This window comes from Callionymus lyra, chromosome 9, assembly GCF_982586985.1.
Source record: "Callionymus lyra chromosome 9, fCalLyr1.hap1.1, whole genome shotgun sequence".
NCBI classification, from domain to species: domain Eukaryota; kingdom Metazoa; phylum Chordata; class Actinopteri; order Syngnathiformes; family Callionymidae; genus Callionymus; species Callionymus lyra.
Window position 1 is genome coordinate 5621316 of NC_141826.1, and position 20551 is coordinate 5641866.

The 20551-nt window shown below is 36.6% G+C and overlaps 1 protein-coding gene across 4 annotated transcripts in view; it reads left to right on the forward strand.

The window, feature by feature from the left end:
• Window positions 1-1468: 1468 nt before the first annotated feature.
• atp8a1 (ATPase phospholipid transporting 8A1) overlaps window positions 1469-20551 on the forward strand; it is a 91212-nt gene continuing 72129 nt past the window's right edge. For all 4 annotated transcript variants that reach the window (XM_087799412.1, XM_087799414.1, XM_087799411.1 and 1 more), the window contains exons 1-4: window positions 1469-1831; window positions 12841-12955; window positions 17139-17238; window positions 18997-19095. In XM_087799412.1, the coding sequence (XP_087655538.1) occupies window positions 1783-1831; window positions 12841-12955; window positions 17139-17238; window positions 18997-19095 (363 nt within the window). In that variant the 5' untranslated portion in view covers window positions 1469-1782. The remainder of the gene's footprint in view (window positions 1832-12840; window positions 12956-17138; window positions 17239-18996; window positions 19096-20551) is intronic.

The window sequence follows — 20551 nt, forward strand, 5'->3', positions numbered from 1 at the left end:
GTAGTAATAGTTCATAAAAGAAAGAGGCTGGAGATAAGGACCACGAGGAAAAGAGAAGCCAATGTACACCTGCAGGGATTAGATTGTTTGCTGAGCTTGTCTGTCCATAATAATCACATAATAGGAGAGTGACTGACACTGACAGCTTGGAGGTTAATGAGGTGAATATTGTTTTATTGATACAACCTCTATGGCAACAGATTGTGAGAAACAATTACGTTACTTTGCTATGTTAATCTTTGTATCCTTTGTCTTTGTTGTTTGTCTTTGATCTATGTTCTTTATCTTTAGACTTAGATTGTATCATCTTGTTCTTTCTCTTTATTTCTCTTTGTTCTTGTTCTTCTTTTATTTTCATTTATTTCTATGATTAATTGCTGTATTGCTGTGGCTAATTGGAAAAAACAATTTAAACAATAAAGTTCTACTTACCTACCTACCTACCTACTTAAAAACTTCAACCCCAAACTCACAGTTAAACCACTTTCGCAAAATACTTCATGGAATTCAAATCAACATAACTAACTTGATGTATTTTGCGTTGTAAATGTTTTTTTTTAACATTGATATACAATTATCATCATAAGATACAGCCATACCTAAATAAATATTCACAACTAAATAAACATATGTTTTGATACGATACTATATTAATATATGAAAGAACGTTGTATTGAAGTATTGTTGAAAATAGCTATATTATTTAACCATTACCATTCCTGGTAATAATAGTTTCTGATTATGACGAGATATAACTATTATTTAAAAAGATGTATGACGTGAAAATGTTCAAATTAAAGAAGATTTAAATGTTGAATTGTATTTTTAAATCATCAAGGAAGTCGTTGTGAAGTGTTTTCTTAAACTAAACAGGTTTTTGAAATCTCACCAGGCAAGATGACCTAATAGAATATAAATAGAATACACGCCTCCACTGTTATTTAATTATTCATTCAATAATAAAATCGAATTTAAATCTAAGTGGATCACTAGTGCATACTGTACAAAATTATTTTTAAAGAGGATATATAAATCTGAAGTGAATACTAATAGTAGTAACAATAAGAAGTGATATTGTTGCTAGTCTTATTGCAACAACAAAAGTGGTGTGAGCCTTCAGAAAGCATGGTTTTGCTTCAGTTCGTGTTTATACATGTAGGAAACGAGACAACTCCCACCCGCTGTTCTATTGTTGTTCCGTCAACTGGCGCACACTGATGACCGCAGAGAGGGGTCCTTGAAAAAACAACTCGAACATAATGATTTAAAGTGGCTTTATTTTAATAATGTGTTGAGCCAAATTAAGAAAACGAGTATATACAACATGTATCATATGTTACTATTGTGTTTGTTGTTGTAAATTGAGCATACTTTTGTCGATTACATCTCGTCCCCCCCCCTGCTATTATTCTGTAGAATGGTACGTCCCGTAGTGTGCAGCACTCCGGTCCCCCTCACTTCAGTCATGCTAAGCCTGTGTTCGCTCCAACTACACGACGCCGTCCGTTGTCTGAGTCCGCGGTGTGACGCTGTAATGCCGGGGGATCCTTGAGAGTCGTGGGGGCTCCTGCCGGAAGGTGCTTCTTTTTTCACCAAAAAAATGAACCCCGGATACATCACACCTCTGACTGTCGTCCCACTCACCTCGTTCCCGTCTACATGAGCCGTTTGAATTCGAGGCAGTTCTTTCATTTGGGTTCAGAAGTAGCCACAGGGAGGAACACAACTTGACCAGCCGCGGCCGCTTGACAGGTGCTGTCGCCCGGGCTCACAGGGGGAGAGATGCCGCCCGTCCAAAGAACCGTGTCGGACCTCCGGACCCGGGCAGAGGGTATGTATATGCCTCGTATACCTCGAAGGAAGTGAGTTAAGTGTTAGAAGATGTCGTTTAGCGTCACTCGGCTGTTTTATTTCTCACCGCAACAAGGCCGACCGGTAGCTCTCAGAAGTGGAGTAAGTTGCTAGCAAGAGGTGGGAATAACCATGACAAACTGAAGTCAAATGATTTTTAATTCGCTTTAATACTTGAATAGTATTTGCTATAAATGGAGGTGTTGTGGCTGTTGTTAGTCCTCCAGTTTATCATGGGATGCAACTGGGCTGTGGATTCCCATCCAGACCCCCTGCTCTGGGATCCCCACTGTCCACTGTGTCCAGTGTGGCTTTCTAGAGTAGTGAGGAAAAGACTGGCCACTGTTTGGCAGCACAATAACAAGTGTCATCCACAATACATTGCATCAACCCTCAATGCAACCATTGTACTTAATCCGGGACTGCTAACTGCACTAGTAACTTCCCATTGCAAAAAAAAAAAACTTGTGCAATCTAGATAAGACGATGTAGACACACTTTAAAATAATACTTCTCAGTAGATCTTGGTACGTTGACCATGGAATAAGGATGTAGACTCATACATCTTGACTATTTCTTGCCTTGACTTGTGACCTTTCTGAAAGGCAGCAATTATTTATCCACTGGGATCAATAACATGGTACGTGGATGCCATCTATGTATCCACCTAGGGTTATAGTTGTTTTAATCTAATGTTTTATTAAGGTTGTCTTTAGAGTTAAAGCAAATATTTATTACACAACGAACAATAGTACACATTCAGAAATATGCTGTTTATGTCATAATTTTCTCCTAAGTAGTAATTGAATAGTACATTTTTGAAGATGGCTAGCAAATATTTATTTGTCTTTGTTATTTTTTCTTTGATCTATGTTCTTTATCTTAGACTTAATGGAGTCTACTGACTCCTTTAAGAAACATCTTAAGATGTTAATATTTGTTCAGGCTTTTCCTTGATTTTTTGGAACTCCTGTTGTGTTATCAGTTTTATCTTGCCTTTTAAAGTAAGTAAGTTAAACTTTATTGAGTATTGTTTCGATTGTTTAAGCGCTTTGTGTTCCTGGTCTGGAAAAGCGCTATATAAATAAAAAATACTTACTTACTTACTTACTTACTTAGATTGTATCATCTTGTTCTTTCTCTTTATTTATCTTTGTTCTTGTTCTTATTTTATTTTTATTTATTTTTTATGAAAAATTGCTGTATTGCTGTGGCTAGTTGGAAAAAAAACTATTTCCCAAAGGAGACCTCCTGAGGGATCAATAAAGTCCTACCTAACCTAACCTAAATAAATGACATGTATAGAAATAGATAAATAATATACACTAAGACCTAATGAAGAAATTATCAAATATCTAACCTTTTTCATTTACATTCAGGTTCTAAACCACTTGCATTTTTTCTAACCCTTTTAAGCTGTACATCTGACTCTATAAAGAAAATACTGACACTCAATTATTTTACTGAATGAGCCTTTCAAATATTGCCATGACAACACATTGTTGATCCAGCATGAAGCACACAAACAAGAACTCATCACATGAGACTAATTTATTTTTCAAGATCCATGGGACTCAATTTAAATTATTTTTTAGGAAGGACTGTTGGGAAGAGAATAACTAAATTCAACCAATCATTAACTCTGAGAATATGGTTAGTTTCATCAATTTCCTCTACACTTTAATAAGTCATATACATTCCTGCTACTTGTATTTGTTCTGTAATATGCATTTTGTTAGATGAGTGAATGGTAGGGAGGCAGGGTAATTGGGAAAACGAAACGGTGAAGGAGAATTTAAAGAGTTTGTGTGGACTGTACTTGTCGTCTAAAAGCTTGAAATATTTATGTTGCTTCTACATATTAAAGCCAGGCTGATACACCAAAATGTTGATGTGTAAATTGCATCACAATTTTCCATTATCCTGAATTCAATTAGCTTTAAATCAACTCAAATTGGTGTTAATTTATTGAATGCTACACTTGGCAACCAATTCCCTGATCAATATTGAAACAAAATAATTCCCATATTGAAAAAAGTGACATTATTAGCAGATGTGGCTTGTAGTCCTTGTCCAGTATCATTTAAGCTCCTAAAGAGCCAGACTTTACAAGGGAAAATGTAAATAATTTAACAGTTATATAGATTTGATTCATGTTGTTGAGAAATGTCATTGCGGCAGTCACAAGAGTAAAAACACATAAATTATTCAGAAGCTGTTGCTTTCTGCTCAAACCCCAACCACCAAAATCAATTGTGTTTGTGCTGGTTTCTACTTCCCTCGTGTTGTTTTTCTTTGGCTCTTCTTTGGTCCAACTTCCTTTCCATTTAAGTTTTTCTGCATTTAAGAAGTTCTTGTTGCATTGTCAGGCTTTCTATTTCCCTCACCATAGTGTATCGGGCAGGCTTCCATTTAGGAAGGGCACTACAGTGCCAGACTTGCCACCTAATCCATCGGCTGCCTGCCCATCAGCTCTGGAAACTGCACTCTCTCCAGGCCTTCTCACCATGTCATCCTCTACTTCCTGTCGCTCTCCTTTGCTGTTCCATGGAAGCGTTTAAATTATCCATAACTCTATACAGACAAACCCCTACAGAATAGTCAGAACTAGCACTATGCCTGTGGTGACGGTTTCTATTTTTGCATACATGACACTTGCCACAGCAGTCATTGATGTACGATATATGTTGCCATGTGGTGCTTAATACCTGCCTTAACCACAGAGGACGAAAAACATGATTGACAGTCCTCCTAGGTTAAGGCTGCAAACATGCTCTTTGCCATCTTAGCTTATTTGCAGGCCGACCAAATCCTCTCTCACTATTGACGCATCAAGACAAGCAGGTAAGCCTGTCTTGTAAGGAAGGATCGCAAATCCATCAACATACCATAAGTTGGCCAAATCTTCTATTGGAGGCAGTTCATGTCTTGTGATTACTTAATAAACATTAAGGTCACATAAGTCTGGTGCCACATTCCATTCCCTCTATACATCAGCTATGGTGTTAAAAATAAGTCCAGGTGGACATTTTTATTTTGAAGTTGTACAACTTCTTCTTAAATTTGTGTTTCATTTAAACATCCATTTAAACAAGCAGGCATTTATTAACATTGTGATTATACGGAACCTGTGCATGTGTCCTATGAGAATGGACGGATGGATCTATTAAAAGAAAAATTCCAAGTAGTAAACAATTAATTTATTCTTCCATGTGAATTTTTCAAGTTGATCAAACATTATTCATGATCCGCTGGAAAGCGGCACAGCCAATATATACCCACAGGTAGATTAATGTTTTATATATTTCCTCAACTTGGCCCCAAGCTCATGGTAAAGTCTCTGTACGGACTCAAATTATTCATGAAACCAGCACATCGGAGAAAGAAGCATATCTGCTGCAGAGCGGATGTCTTGTTTCTGGCCCTGTGCTCATTTGTGTACTAAACGCATGCAGAAAGAGTCATCTAATACTGCATTCCTGCACGTGCCCTGAGATCATCAATGTGGCGGTGTCGCAGCAGGATGACAAGGTCAGATATAGAAGTGTCGGCCGGCACTCCACAGGAATGCAACACCCATCGATGGTTGAGGAAATGAATCTCTCACCGCCCTTGACCCACCACTTCTTGAGCTCTTTATGACTGTGTTACAGTCTTAACTTCTTGTCAAAGTACACTGCAGTGCTGCTGCCTGTTATGGATGGATGTAAAATAAAACGCGTTAAGCGCATAGTGATCATGACTTTCATGTCTTATTGAAATTTCATGTGGTCATAATGCATCACTTTTTATTGTCCGATGCCAGCATGTTACGCTTCTGCTATTTTCTGACCTTGACTACATTAGTGACACTGAAGTCCTCCAGATTGCTGTGACATCATCATAACTGTATATAATCTCGTAATATACCTCTTCTTTAATGGCCTAGAAGATATAACCTATCGTAGATATTTAAACTTTTCTCAGTGTTAGAACCTTTAAAGCGGCAGTCATCAGGACTTTGTAGAGGTGCAGGTTTAGAATGAATAATATTGTTTCTCAGGTCAATGTGTCAAGTGCTGAATTAAACCATAAAATAGAAGGACAAACTAGCTATTTGAGGTGTCGGAGCAAGTAAAACATTTTAATTGCAAAAACATGTGACCCATTCAGTGTCCAGCAATGATTTAACTTTCTTTTTGTTTTTGTTATAACACCATCATTGGGAGACATAAAACCTAAGGAACAGAACTTACTGTATCATAATTGAGTACTGTAATTAAATTATATTAGAAAAGACCATTTAAATATATATATATATATATATACTATTCCCGATTGTAGGTTTGTATACAACTATATATTACATTCATCTCACACAATTTCAATGGTAACGCTATCTATCGGAATCATAAACAAAACAAAATGGCAAGTCTAACTTTTAAAAACTTGGTGGTTAAATTAATTCTGTCATTTATTTTCTTGGAATTGGAAAGAAAATCTGCTTCATATGCACTCTTTGTTTGAACCATTTTGTCCTGATGATTATGAAAGGTCAACTGAGATGTTGATTCTTAAGATCTGTAATACGGCTTGACCTTATTGAACAAATGAGTAACTGGCTTGTTTTTAGAAAAGTTTGTCAATAGATTCTTAAATCCTTTGTTCACGGACCTGAATGTCCTTCTGAAAACATACAGATATAATATTGTGGTATGCAATTTGTGAGCAATAATGTTCTCTGGTAAAGCTCAGCTCTTTATTTGATTTGCTAGAATTATACCTTTTTCTATCGACAACAAAGAGTCCATCAGAACCCCACCTTCTGTCAGTGGCACAGAGAGTTTTTGGGAAACATCTCGCCATCTCGGATCTCTTGTTAATCTGAGGCAGCCTGGCCCTGTGATGTCATATTTAGCTCCAGCTGCCAGTGTTGTCCCTTCACCGTGCTGATCAGCTCATCGGAGTCCAGACGGAGCTGAACGCACAGAGAGATTAATTCTGCTGCTGGCCTGTTGTTGATGTGAGGGATGCTTATAGTTGCATGGTTGTAGTTGTTTCTTTAAACACCTATTTTATGTTTTTTATCGATCAACATGATTTATTTTAGGGTCATTTGGAATTTCCAGTTGCAAGAATTGCAAGAATTTCAACTTTACTTTCTGAAAATGATCTAGAAGTGGGCAAATCTGATACCTTAATGTACTACTCTTGTACAACAATGTAAACCTGAAAATGGTTACAGTCCTTTTTGTAGCCTTTGTCAAAGATTTCAATAGGCACTTGTGCATTTCATATTTCCAACCGCTACCCATTTGTCCTCCTTTGTCTTCACTCAAATGTGTTATGTTGTTTGGCCTGAGAGAAAGCAATGACTGCGATTTAGCTGCAGATCATTTGTTCATGTTGGATCAATGTCAATACCCTAAAGCTGTCCCACGCCATCCCACTCCACCGTCCCACCCCGAGTATTATTGAATGAATCAAGTGGGGGCTCAGTTTCTAGCCGAATCACGTGCCTCTTCATCTTCTCTTTATTGACCAGCCTTCAACTCTCACAGGCTCGTGAGTGCCTGTTTGCTTCTGCAACAGTCAAGTTGAATGCTGTATGGTTTTAAAGAGCTTTTTAATTTGCCTCTTAGACTTGAAATTTAATTCAAGCCCTCGTTGTCATGAAGGTACTCAACCATCTAACATGAGCAACCGTTAAAGATTTATCATTTGTGCGTTCGCAAAAAGCTTTTTTGACTATGCGTGAATAGCACAATCCAAAATTTGATCCTAAAAGACAGTGCCTTGAATAACAATTCATCCTCTTATTTTGAAAACAAGCATTACTGTTTTAACTATAAGACTGACGATCGAATATTATAACGATTTAAGATTATTTTATACAGTACTTTTGCATGACATGATTTTGTACATTATTAGAAAGATATCGTTCTGGAATTTAAAGGGTTTGTATTTTATATAATTGACATCAATATTTTCAGTAAGAGAGACACTCACTTTTAATTTCCATTGCTTTTACATCAATATTCTCAGCTGCTAACCTGAAATGGCCTGGATGGAACGGAAGAATCCTGGCAAGACCTGCCTGTGGTCTGTTTCACCCAGTTTCTCCTATTCAACAAGAGCTTCAAATGATGTGCTCCTTTAGAACTAGTTGTCTGGCAGTCTGTTCGTTGTCTGACAGAAGCAATAATCCAACATTGGCCCGAATCCAAACTCATTATGACACTTGGTTGCACTGGTCCTCTCTCATTAGGCTTCCCCTTCAGAGCTTCTTCCACACTTAACTTTTACATAAATAATGAGAATCCCTGTCACCTTTCTTTACCTCGTTTTATTCTTTATTCAATTTTAATACATGCTCACCTTAACTTTTAACATTTCCACCGACCTGCAAGACATACATTTAATATCATATCTATAATCAGTTATCTTAATTACTCTACGTCATCTAGAAATTTAATTTAACCCATTTAAAAAAAACACATGTTCAGGCACTTTCTAGCTGCTGAGAAATAATGCTGATAGTTTTGGCTGAGAAAGTTGCTGTTCCAATTCTAACGCTACGGCACACAATGTTTAACCATTAAGGTAATGTTTCTTGAAACACTTGGCTCGACTGAGTCTTCTCATTATTGACAGAACATGTTGAAAACCCAATGGTTGTTTAGGAGCATGAACTAATACAGTAAATACCTGTCTGTGCTGTCAGCTGACGAAAGGCTATTTTCGTGGGGGCTCCGTGAGTCTAGAGAATATCTGAGGTACTGTACAGTATGTCACACTTGAATATTATATTTCTGAGTGACAACAGTTATTTTAACCCTACAGTTGTTTTGGTAAAGCCGTGAGTGTTGAGGCATTCCATAGTACTGACCGATCTTCAAGCCCGGCTCATCTAGTATTTACTCCAGCTCCACATCTGATTACGCAATGCGATTGAAGTGTTCCTAAAATGCAGCCGTTGATTGGATGTGCTGGACCAGAATAGTCCTTGTGAGGGATCAGTGAGGTCTTAAGTCGTGGAAAACCTTTCCTTGAATATGCTTGGGTTTACAGTTTGCCGTGCGAGTTACAATAGTGGGGAATGAAAAAGAGAACGTTTAAATTGCTTCAGAGCTGAACGCTGTATTAAAGAGCAACAGCAGAATCTGCAGCAACTGGTGCATTGCAGCACCTGGGCCAACTAAACACACCGGCTCCTGCTACCAGGACTCATTCAGAACACAGACACACGACATCAATCACTACCGCTACTCCTACTTGCTCTTTGACACAAGCCTCATGCTGGAGTAGCTCCTGCTGGTGTCCTCTTTACCCCGTCGAGTCGAGAGACGTAATTCTTGTCAATAAAATAGAGACTTGGACAACAAAATATTATACAATATTAATAGCTTGAAATAAAAAGACACAATATATTAAAACACTGACAAAGTTTGAATAATACGATATGACTATATTTTCTCCTCAGCCTTTTGACTAAGACAAGGGAAGTTCATCTACATTACAACCAGTAAACTTTCATTCGATCAACGCAATCATACACATTTGTTTTTCATTGTAGTATGTTAGTATATTCCACATGAACAGCTAGTTGGCTATCTTAATTGATTTATGTGACCTACAGTTTGTTCCCTGCCTTTTTCTGAATGGACTCTGAGCAGGCTGGAATGGGATTGGCTTACACAAATGTTTTTTATATGATCATTTAATTTGCTTTGAGACTTTTTTGTGTTGTATAGCACAATTGTCTTTCAGACATGTACCATTATACATGATGTGTCCCCAATTTGATCTTGTTTAAATTTGGCAAATCAGACACTTGTATCATGATGGTCTGCTGCAGGTTTCACTGTGTTTTGGTCTAGTGTGCCTTTTGAGATCTTTATGTCTTTAAACAACACTCAAGACTAAACATTCTAATCTTTTTGGCACTACAGAAATGTCACCGCCAGTTTCACCATGACAGTAAATAGAAACTCTATGCAGTACTTGAATGGTTATATCTTAAAGAGGATACAGAGGTACGTCCTTGTATAGTATTGAGTTAAGTTGGCATTAATGTAAATTAAGAGATAAATAATTAGTCATTAAATGGGTAACGACAGGTGTATTAAGGCGAAAAATAACTTAACACCCGTTGACACAGATTTCAGCAAAACCTTGCTCTCGTGGTAAATATAAGGTATTTATAATACAATAAATAGGGTATTTATAATAGTAGCTGCTTCTATGTACAGCAATTACCACCTTCATGATGTTACTTCTGATCATCTACATCATCAGGTAGCTTATTTTTCAATAGAGAGTGAGAAACCGCTGTCGTTCTCTCTCCATCATAAATGGGGTCAGAAGTAGGATGCCTATACTGAAACCGTTTGTTTTGTCCATCCATCAGTCATGAGGATGATTGAACTGACTGTTTGAACGCTGGGTAAGTATTTGGCATGCATTGACCTAGATTACACAAGGTCAACACTTGGGAAGCAGTTGCGTTGGCCCGTTTCCTGTTAGCACATTTCGTAAGAAAAAGGACAGTTGTAAAGTTGTTGTTGCATCACTACGATAGTGCTATTACTGTTCACTCTTAATCTACCTTTCTCCACTTTCATACATTTGAAATACTTCTTTGCCTTTGGGACAACTCTTGTCTGTTGTGGTTTATGCCTCTTATAAAACATACACATTTCAGAGTCTCTCTTCATAATATAAACAGGATGCACAAGACAAATATTGACCAACGTTTCCTTTTGTCAATGATACATGTGATAATCCCGGCCATCTCTGTTGAAAGGGTTCCCATCAGAAGCAGAAGGCGTCTCTCTTTAAGCTCCTGTTGCTGCCTGGATCCACACATACACTTCAGCCTCCACGCTAATCCAATAAACCAGCCATGCTGATCTGACGTCTGGGTGGGCGCTTGCATAACTGTGTGGGGATAGCCAAGCCATGTTTCCCCTGGTGACCAAACAACTACAGGGGTGGGCGGCTATTTTTATCCCCGGAGCACACGCCAAGGGGATCCACTGTTAAAAGATGATGCGACAAGAAGGAAACACTTGCGATCATTCTTAAATATCTAGTGTTGAGACACTCCTTATAACAATAGCCATTAGATTAAATAACCGTGTGTATCTTATGTTGTGTATGATGTCGTTTGTTTTTCCTCTGCCATGAGGGGGACAGTTTAGTATGGGGAAGTATCAAATACTTTGACCTCTTCTCCTGTTCCTTGCAGTGGAAAAATACTGCTGCCTATTTTAAACTTCAAGGTTTTATCGGTGGTTGTAGAATTTCAGCGACGCGTACCTCACAACACCTTACACCACAACTATTGCAATGCTAGCTGGGTCAACTCGGCACTCACTAAAAGCATGAATGCAAACAGAGTTTGATAGAACGGTTGACTTGATGGTTTTACAGTTCAGCTCCATTTGCAGGGGAGCAGGGCTCTCTTTCTCTTATGATTTTAGGTTGAATGTTGCTCTATCACTGCTTGATATTGAATTGGACATGAATTTTCTAACTAAGTAGGTAATCTATCCTGAATTTAAGATTAAACTTTAACCGTTTAAATCATAAAAAGCAGCTTTCTAGTAAACCTTTGTTCTTTGAAATGTCATTGTGGTTAAATAACCTGCGTTCAAGCAACTGCTGCTCACCCAAGGTTTTAGGACATTTTCTGGGTCAGCTGTAAAGTAATAAACGGAACATGTTGATATTAATTTCCTGCTGTCTGGGTTTTTCCCCAATATAAATATTCTATTTTCAGAGTCAAATATCTTTCTTATGTTTATATATATAATATATGTTGTTTTTTTTGCCTGATATAGTTACATTCTTTAGGCTAAATTATCCGTCTTATTTATTTTGACCATTTTATGTTATAAAAAAAACCTGCAGATAGTTTAGTATCACTGTCCACCTGTCTACTCCTCCATTGGAGTTTAACCTAAATCTTTATCATTGACTGGACGTCTTACTTAACCCTGTCATCAATTTCTTTATCAGCAGAAATTGTCGATCAATATCAATCATTCATACCCTCTCCTCATCTATGGTAAATGGGGGACATTGTTAGCACTTTAGCGAGTTTGCATCTTTGTTTTGGTGGATGGGATCTTCTCATAAAACCTTTACAAGCCCTGGTGTATATACGCTACAAATTATTCACTACTGTTAGTGAATTCAGACTTAAAAAGTAAAATATTGTTCTTTGAAGAATTTTTGCGTCAATTAAGCAATTTCACTTTATTGAACATTGTGGGAGAAGGTCATTCACTTCCTTGGCTAATACACAGACTTCTATAATCAATTAGAAAAATTGTGATAACTTCAGTTTGTGTTGTGTTCAGACTAAAGGACAAATGTACTGTATTTACCCGATGTATCAATGCTGTCCATTACTATCTACTACTACTGCAAAATCAAATTCCAATATTAACACATCCCTTAATATTAGACAATGGTTCAGTTGCTGATTCCAAAAGAAAGAAATTGCAGAATCACAAGCCGGATGTCATGCTTCCCAGGATTCCTTTCTTTTTTTCCACAGGAAATCCTGTGTGTGATTAAGTTCGGAAACTAAATATGCTTACATAACAATGTCTTGCTTCAAGATCTGTTATATAATAAAATTATGACATTTAAGTTGAGCACAATCTACATATGTCTATGAAAAATCTTAACATTTTGAATGCATTCTATCAATAACCTGTTTATTTTTGGAAATATACAAGAACCTCACATTTGGAGGTTCTGTTTGTAGGTTTCCAAATTATGGAGATATAGGGTGTGAAAAAGTATAAAGCTGATATTGTTTTGTCTTGGTGTTCTTTTTTGGTTTTGTTTGATTGACTTGCATTTTTCTGAAAACCTCTGTGTACTGTAATGCCTTTACCAATGTTCCTATGAAATTGTTCAACTGTCATGTTTGTCTTTTTTCTTTCGAAGAACTCATAAATCAATTTAATAAATTTTTTAATCTTGCTCCTTTAGGTTATGAAAAGACGGAGGAGACCTCAGAAAAGACATCCCTCGCTGACCAAGAAGATGCCAGATTGATACATCTCAATCAGCCTCAGTTCACCAAGTTTTGCAGCAATCGAGTCAGGTGAGACCAAAGAATTGAAATACTATGTGAGGAAATTAAAACTAAAAAATATCTATATATATATAACTATCTGAACCACTGACTATTTACTTTCATCAAGTAAGTTTGACTGACTAATGAAATGTTATGTATATGTATATGTGACCAAATAAAGGAACACAGTAGCCATATAGAGTATGAGATGGAAGAGAAGGGCTTTCTTTGTGCTAAGGTAAACTGGCGTATCATTCATGACATGCCTGTTGTTCAACCACTTACAGTGTACAATGAAAGCTTTGGTGGATCAGATCTATGATGATCGTAACTTTCAATATCTTTGCAGTATTAGGATGAACTCAATATATGTGAAACATTCAGCGGAGAGTCATTCCTCGCTCTTTTTCCCCAATAAAGGACTGAAGGTTTTTAATCACAGTGATTGACTTAATTGGTAACATTAAGAATCAGAATTTAAAAAAAGTATGTAAATGTTCATTTTTTTACTTGAACAATTAGATCGATTTTGAAGGTACGACATGGGTTATATACAGTACATCTTACCAAGTGTTACTATTGTGAAAGCTTGTGTTTGTCCAGCTGACTGCAATGTTGGCAGACCTGCCTATATGTAAAGGTTATTCACGTGATAACAGGTAAACAGCAGTGTCCCTAATACTTTTTGTTTGAGATCCTTCAATGCACGTGTTGTTTTTCAGATAAATAGACAAAGGATAATGCCAACAAAAGGCCAAACCGCACTACTCGTCTAGCATTTAATTTACAAGAATAGTACTAGGATTGAATTACCTCAAACTCACCTGACTGCTTGATTAGTGCTACCTACTGGAGGTGGAACAACAGGACCAGCAGGATTTTGTGTTTTTTGTGCTTTTCCTATGCTGTGTAACCTGATATAAACAGGGATGTCCCAGCGATCTTTAACTAAAAACACAAAACAAATCAAGCAAAAATTGAAAGATGATATTTACCTGTATTGCAATTGTAAGTAAGTAAGTAAATTATATCTATAGAGAGCCTTTCCAGACCAGGGTCACAAAGCACTTAAACAATCAAAACAATACTCAATAAAATGTATACTTAAAAGGTCAAGATAAGAGGAGTTCCAGAAAATTAGAGAAAAGCCTGCACGAATAAAAATGTCTTCAGATGTTTCTTGAAGGAGTCAGTAGATCATCAAACACAGAGGAAGATCGTTCCAAAGCTTAGGAGCAACAACCTGGAAGGATTTCTCTCCTCTGGTCCTGAACCGTGTGTGAGAAACCTTAGAGCCTGAGCTTGGGGGTATAAGGCTGTATAGGATCAGATCTTACGTTGTAAGAATGTCCTGAGTACTGGGAAGAATATGCAGATGATGCATATGAAAAATATTCCCCACTCGCCTCACTTTTATATTATATATTATGATAAAAATTTGAAACAAACTAATGTTCATGAAAAACCTTGATGATGTCCAAGGCATCCCTACACAAAATTTGAAAATGTCATGTCAGCATAGTTCAAAATATTTGGTGACATAACATGACCTACATTGCTTACTTAAAGTCAATCATCCAAAACAATGGCAGCTTATGATGTATTGGTTTATGCAAATGTGTATTTGATTTGTCCTTGACTGTTCATATATGGGATCATTGATTGTCTTTATGCTAAACGCATTTATCCCAAATACATTTCACTACTGTGTCTTATGTACCTCATTAAACAAATAAGCTTACTTCTCATCTGATTGTTGCAGTACATCCAGATGTGTCCAGATGTTGCATTATAGTTAGAGACAATATTTCCTCTTCTTACTGCTGTTTATGCCCTCAAGGTTATTTGTCTGACCTAGTCTAGTTTATTCACGGTTCTACCATCTGCTTGTGTGTTCATAGCCTGTATCTTTCATGATTTATCAAACAAAATGCGATTCATAAAATCTTCATTTTTTTCAATGGAATTAAATTCTCATTACTGTCCTTGTTCCTTTTTCCCCTGTGTAATAAATTAAATTAAAGAGAAGCCAAAGAGTAAAGAAAGTTAAAAGATAAACACAATTTAATGAAAAAATGCCATGAAGCATTGAAGTTAGTGGATTATACTGATATGAATACAATCAACCATTTTGTGACTTTCATCAGGAAACAAAGTTATTTATTAATAATTATTATTGTATTAAATGTGGTATCAAATATTTTATATTCATTAATGGCGTTTTTTAAAAGGTTACTCATGAATAAAGAGGAAAAAAACTTCTGTGCTGCAGCAGATTTAGTTTGTTACCTTTGATTATTTTACTTTCCATTTCTTTACCAGGCTTATTGGAGTATCATTACCCAGACAATTTGTCAACATAATCTCCTGTATTTGTTGTTTGTCTTATCCTCATATAATTGATCTGATATTAAATTTGTTTGTTTTGTTAATTTACAAACAAAAGTGTCACACAGCAGAAAGATTTATCACAGCTTAGGAGTATGTGGATATTGGACACAGCATGTTAGACAGGGTTGTGATTATTAAGATGCTTATAAGGAATTCCAAATAAAAAATGTACTATTGTTTTTCTTTCTTTGACATGTTGAATGATGGTTGAGTCATGACTTGTGTTTTCCACTAAAAAGCTCTGTCGAGAGAGACTGAGCTCAGTATCTCTGCTCTTTTCTTGACCCTGGTTTTGACAAGGCTCTTTATCAGACTCCTTTATGAGGCGGATATTAGACTTTTCGGCTGTCAGAACAATACAGTCTCCTGTAGCTCCATACTACCAGACAGAAGGGCTCACAGTGAATAGAAAAGATTCCCAAGCCTGATAAAGGATGTGCTATGTTGTAAATAATTACAAAAACCTTTAAAATCTACATGTCTATTAACTATTTTTCCTCTATAAACTATCATCATTGTGTAGATTCATTTACATTTTTTTCAACTTATAAGTTTGCTTTTGTCATGTTATTATTGTTAAATGTCTACCCATATTTTTCTCCTAGTTTGCATTAGTGTTGAGCTGATGAAGCTTCATGAAGCAGGGTCATGTTGTTGAGAAGTCAGTAGGTGGCGCCATCCGTTTAAAAATGTTGTAATGTTTCACCAGAAAGGTTGTTTAAAAAAAAAAAAGGAAAATAGTGCAGAGACCGCCATCTAGTCGACTCTGAAAATAATGACACTGCTTCATGAAGCTTCATCAGACCATCACTAGTTTGCATCATATTTTATGTTTGTATTTAGAGGATAAGACTGCTAATGATGAAACCTCTTGAAGGAAGAACCAACCAGCAGTACTTGCCTTGTACAGTCTTCTGATCCTGCCCGTCTGATGAGATTGAGTTTATATGAAGTATGATGTTGTTTTTAATCATAGACTTTTGTGGTAAAATACCCTGTTCTCCTATGTGAAGCCGCTGCATCCATTTTTATTTCAATCATCTTCTGCAGCTTTACCGATAAATCCTAGCACTCGTCGGTGTGAACATATTGATGCTGATGGCTTTATAGCACCAACACTTACCTACCCTCATCCCATCGAGAAATGGCAATATAGCTCACCAGTGACAGGAGTATTCCTCTCTCCTCTTTCATCCAAACTACTTCTTATGATCAACGTGCTGCTGTTAATTCAGCAGAAAGCAGCATTAACATAAGCACATATCTAAATCATGATTTATTCTAATGTAACTTAACATACTGTCAAACGAAACCTGTAAAAATGAAAATACTAAATAATAAATCCACCCAATTCATCAACCTCCGTTCACCTTGACCCAGAGACAACACAAGGGATACCACAAACACATTTGTTTTCTGGCCTTCGGGTCACCTTGACCCAGAGATAACATAAGGGTTAAGAACTCCCATCAAATATGTTTGTCAGTGTAGTCGTGAAGAGAAACTAATTCATGGTAAACTAGTTTGGAGTCAATTGTGTTTCTGATGTCGATAAATAACTCTGTGCCTCTGAGAATGGAGCTTTACAAATAATAATTAGTTACTTACTTACGTGATTTTCTGGAACTCCTGTGTTTGTCTCCTTATATATTTTATTGAGTATTGTTTTGATTGTTTAAGCGCGTTGTGACCCTGGTCTGGAAAAGCGTTATATAAATACAAATGACTTACTTACTAACTTGTCTCCTTTCTCTCTCCCTTCATGTATACCTCCTCACCTCCACCCACTCGATGCCTGATCCTTTGATCGTGGTTCCAGCACGGCCAAATATAATGTACTCACCTTCCTCCCACGGTTCCTATACGCACAGTTCAGGAGGGCGGCCAACGCTTTCTTTCTCTTCATTGCCCTACTGCAGGTAAGATGTGATCAAGTCATTCTGATCCTCTATGTCACTGTCTTAACATGTTAAATTGACATGATGTAAAGTCACATTAAATACACACCACATTTGTTTTATATAATCTGTTTATTCAAGTCAAACGAAAAAGAAAAAATTCTAGAAGTAAAAGAAACACATTTTTAATTTTAATACAAAAAAATACATTAAATATTAATTTAAATTTTGTTGAAATCACATCTTAAAACTACAGTCATATTTAAACTAGGAAACATACAAGGTTTTACTTGATGTTATACTGTACTGTATATAGTCTAGACTTACTGCTCATCTTTCATTTTCCCTCACAAGGTAACACTGGCGTACTGCACATAAATTCTAGTAAAAGCACTTGATTTAACAACCAATGTTTTTATTTGCATTTTGAGTACTCATTTAAATATTAACATAGTACCACATGTTGTTGGCTTTCATTTGTGTTGATTTTTTTTCTCCAAAGACCTAGAACAGTGGTGTTAAACTCAATCATGTAAGGGGCCAAAATATTTTAGCCAAATCATGTATTTACCACGAAGTACAAGTCCGATTGCAATACTGTCTTTTCTTTCTTCTTGGAGGCTCGATATATCTTATTTATCTGTCTTTTTGTTTTTCCTTTGCCAATCACTCGCCAATAACATTCCTTCAACATCAGTTTTAATCTAATTGGAAGTCTTTGTGTATGTTCGTTACAAAAAGTGAAAAAATTATTAATATATTTTTTAAAATCAAAGAAAGTTAAGGTGAAATTAAAATTGTTGCTAAATTGTATCTTTGAATTATCATTAACACTTAATAAACAGATGTTAAAAAACTATACCAGATCATGAAAAAGAGATTTTCTGCCTCCCTGGACCGGTCAACACTAATCCATCTAAGAACACATGAAATGGAAGCCACAAATCTTTAATACGCAATCCGTGGCACTAAATCCACATCTCAGGTGCTTAAGGATTAAAAAAGGCGAGAAAGGGAAGATTTCACAGTATTCCGGGTCTTTTCTTCTTTACTTATCATTCAGCAGAGCCGAGTAGACATCATTAACGAGAGCTCTGAGGAAAGAGAAACGGCTCAATCTGGTCACCTTGAAGTTGTTGCTTTGAAAAGCAGCCAGTGAATCTTCATTACCTCTCCTGTCGATGTTGCAACCTTGAATAAAACATCTATGCAGATGTGAGGGAAGAGATCCATTTCATTCAGGCGTCCTTTGTGCTCTGTATCACATGTTTATTTGCTCTCTCTGTTTTCCCTAAATGTGATTAATTCAAGAATTTGATCAGCACCGGTACATTTTGTAATAAAACGGCTTGATCAAATATACTTTGCATAAATCATGCTGTCAACGCTGAGACAGTTTACAGATTCTGCCTTTGAAGTGGTTTCCACAGACCTTTGACACTGCTGACACCAACAAGTCAATCAATGGCCGTGTCTAAAAATATGCTCTATAAACACAAAAACACTCTCTGGGGAAATGCCAGAACTTGACAAGTGACTGCAGACTGAAATAAGTAGAGACCGTTTAGCGTTCATAGCTCATGGTTGTCATTATTCCAGTGGAATATATCTTCAACGGTTTAGCCTCGTCCAAGTTCTCTGCCAAGCTGTAAGAAAAAAGCTTTTGCTAAAATACAAAACAATCTTCTATGACAATATGTAAAGGAAAATTGAGTTTTCAAGTAAATTTAAAGGTCAACAATTAAAATATTCTCACTTTTGTTGTTTTCTTTTCTCTAGCAAATTCCAGATGTGTCTCCTACCGGTCGCTGGACCACTCTGGTGCCGCTCCTCTTCATTCTCATTGTTGCAGCTGTGAAGGAAATCATCGAGGACCTGGTGAGACTTAAACATAATTACAATACAATTGTGTCAGGTTTTTTTTTTTATATTGCATTTTAAAATGTTGTTGGCGAAAATGTAACCATTCATTTTGAATGTCCAAAAATTAAACTGATTGGGAAATTAAATCAATCATTTTTTGTGACAGAATATTTATTTTTTAACAGTTTTTATTACTTAGAGTTTATTGAAGTGGCCTAAATATTCTGACTTAAAATAAACATGTTGTTATTCTGCCGCTTTATCTGGTGAGAATACAATAAAATGTATATGTGAAATTTTATCATGCTAATGTATGATACATGGTAATTGTAAGCTTGATGAAAAAATGATTTGCACCTGAAAAATTGTAATGATTATTATAATAATTTGAAAATGTATTTTGTCATTTTAAAGAAGCATAGATTTCAAATAGTGAAAATATGTTGTATTGTTTTTTAAGATGAGTTTAAGATTTAAAATCCTGAATCTCGTGGTATTGCACCAAATCAAAACCAGACTGTGGCACACAACAAACCAAGCCAAACATTAGGAAGGAGTGGTGAAATAGTTTCAAGAAACTTCTGAGGTGTTTTTCCAAAACGACAGATAATCTCTGCAACAGTCGGAAGCAGCCGTGCACTTCCACCACAAGCTAAAAATAGCTGGAATAATCGATGGCGGCTGCCCTACATGAACTGACTCCCTCCTTTCATTAATATTGCATAGTGCTCTATGTAGTTATGACTTTCTGTTTGAGTCTGTAACTAAGAGACATTTGGTCCTTTATATTATCATGTCAACCATTTAGAAGGACATATGTCATATAACTACGTCAATATGACTTGAAAACAGAAGATTAGTCACCTTTGAGTGCATTTTCTACATGCTAGCTCTGACTATAATCCGTTCACATCTTTGCAAACTAAGCAGTGAAGTGTTGCATTGGACTCCATTGCAGTGTCCCTGCAATGTGATCCTTTCTGCAGCTCCCTGTGGGCAGTTACTCTACAGTATTATGGTCTCCCTGGTGCTGAAGGGACCAGCACAGCACTTCTTTTTCTCTCTTGGCTTGTTGTGAAAAACATTGGACTGGACTGTTGATGACTGTGTCTTTCTCGCTGAAGGTCACCTGCACAAACGTCTGTTCTCTGTAGCGCTCCGCATCTTACAAGCTGACCTGACAGGGCAACAATGACCCACTAACTTCATGAATCACACACAAGGACACACACTTTGCTGCTTGCATCTTAGAGTGTATATCTCAACAACTACAACATGCAACATTAGGCAGTTTGCTTTTTTGTACATTCAACATCTTTGATAATATGTTTGATATTTCTTGGTGAAGGAAATGCGTGAGAATACGCTTTGTTTAGCTTCAGCCTCCCATTATTACACTTCACTGGCAGTTCCTGTCAGGGTTGCCACTGCAAGTCAGGCTCCTCCACTCTAACCTGAGCCTATCTTGTGT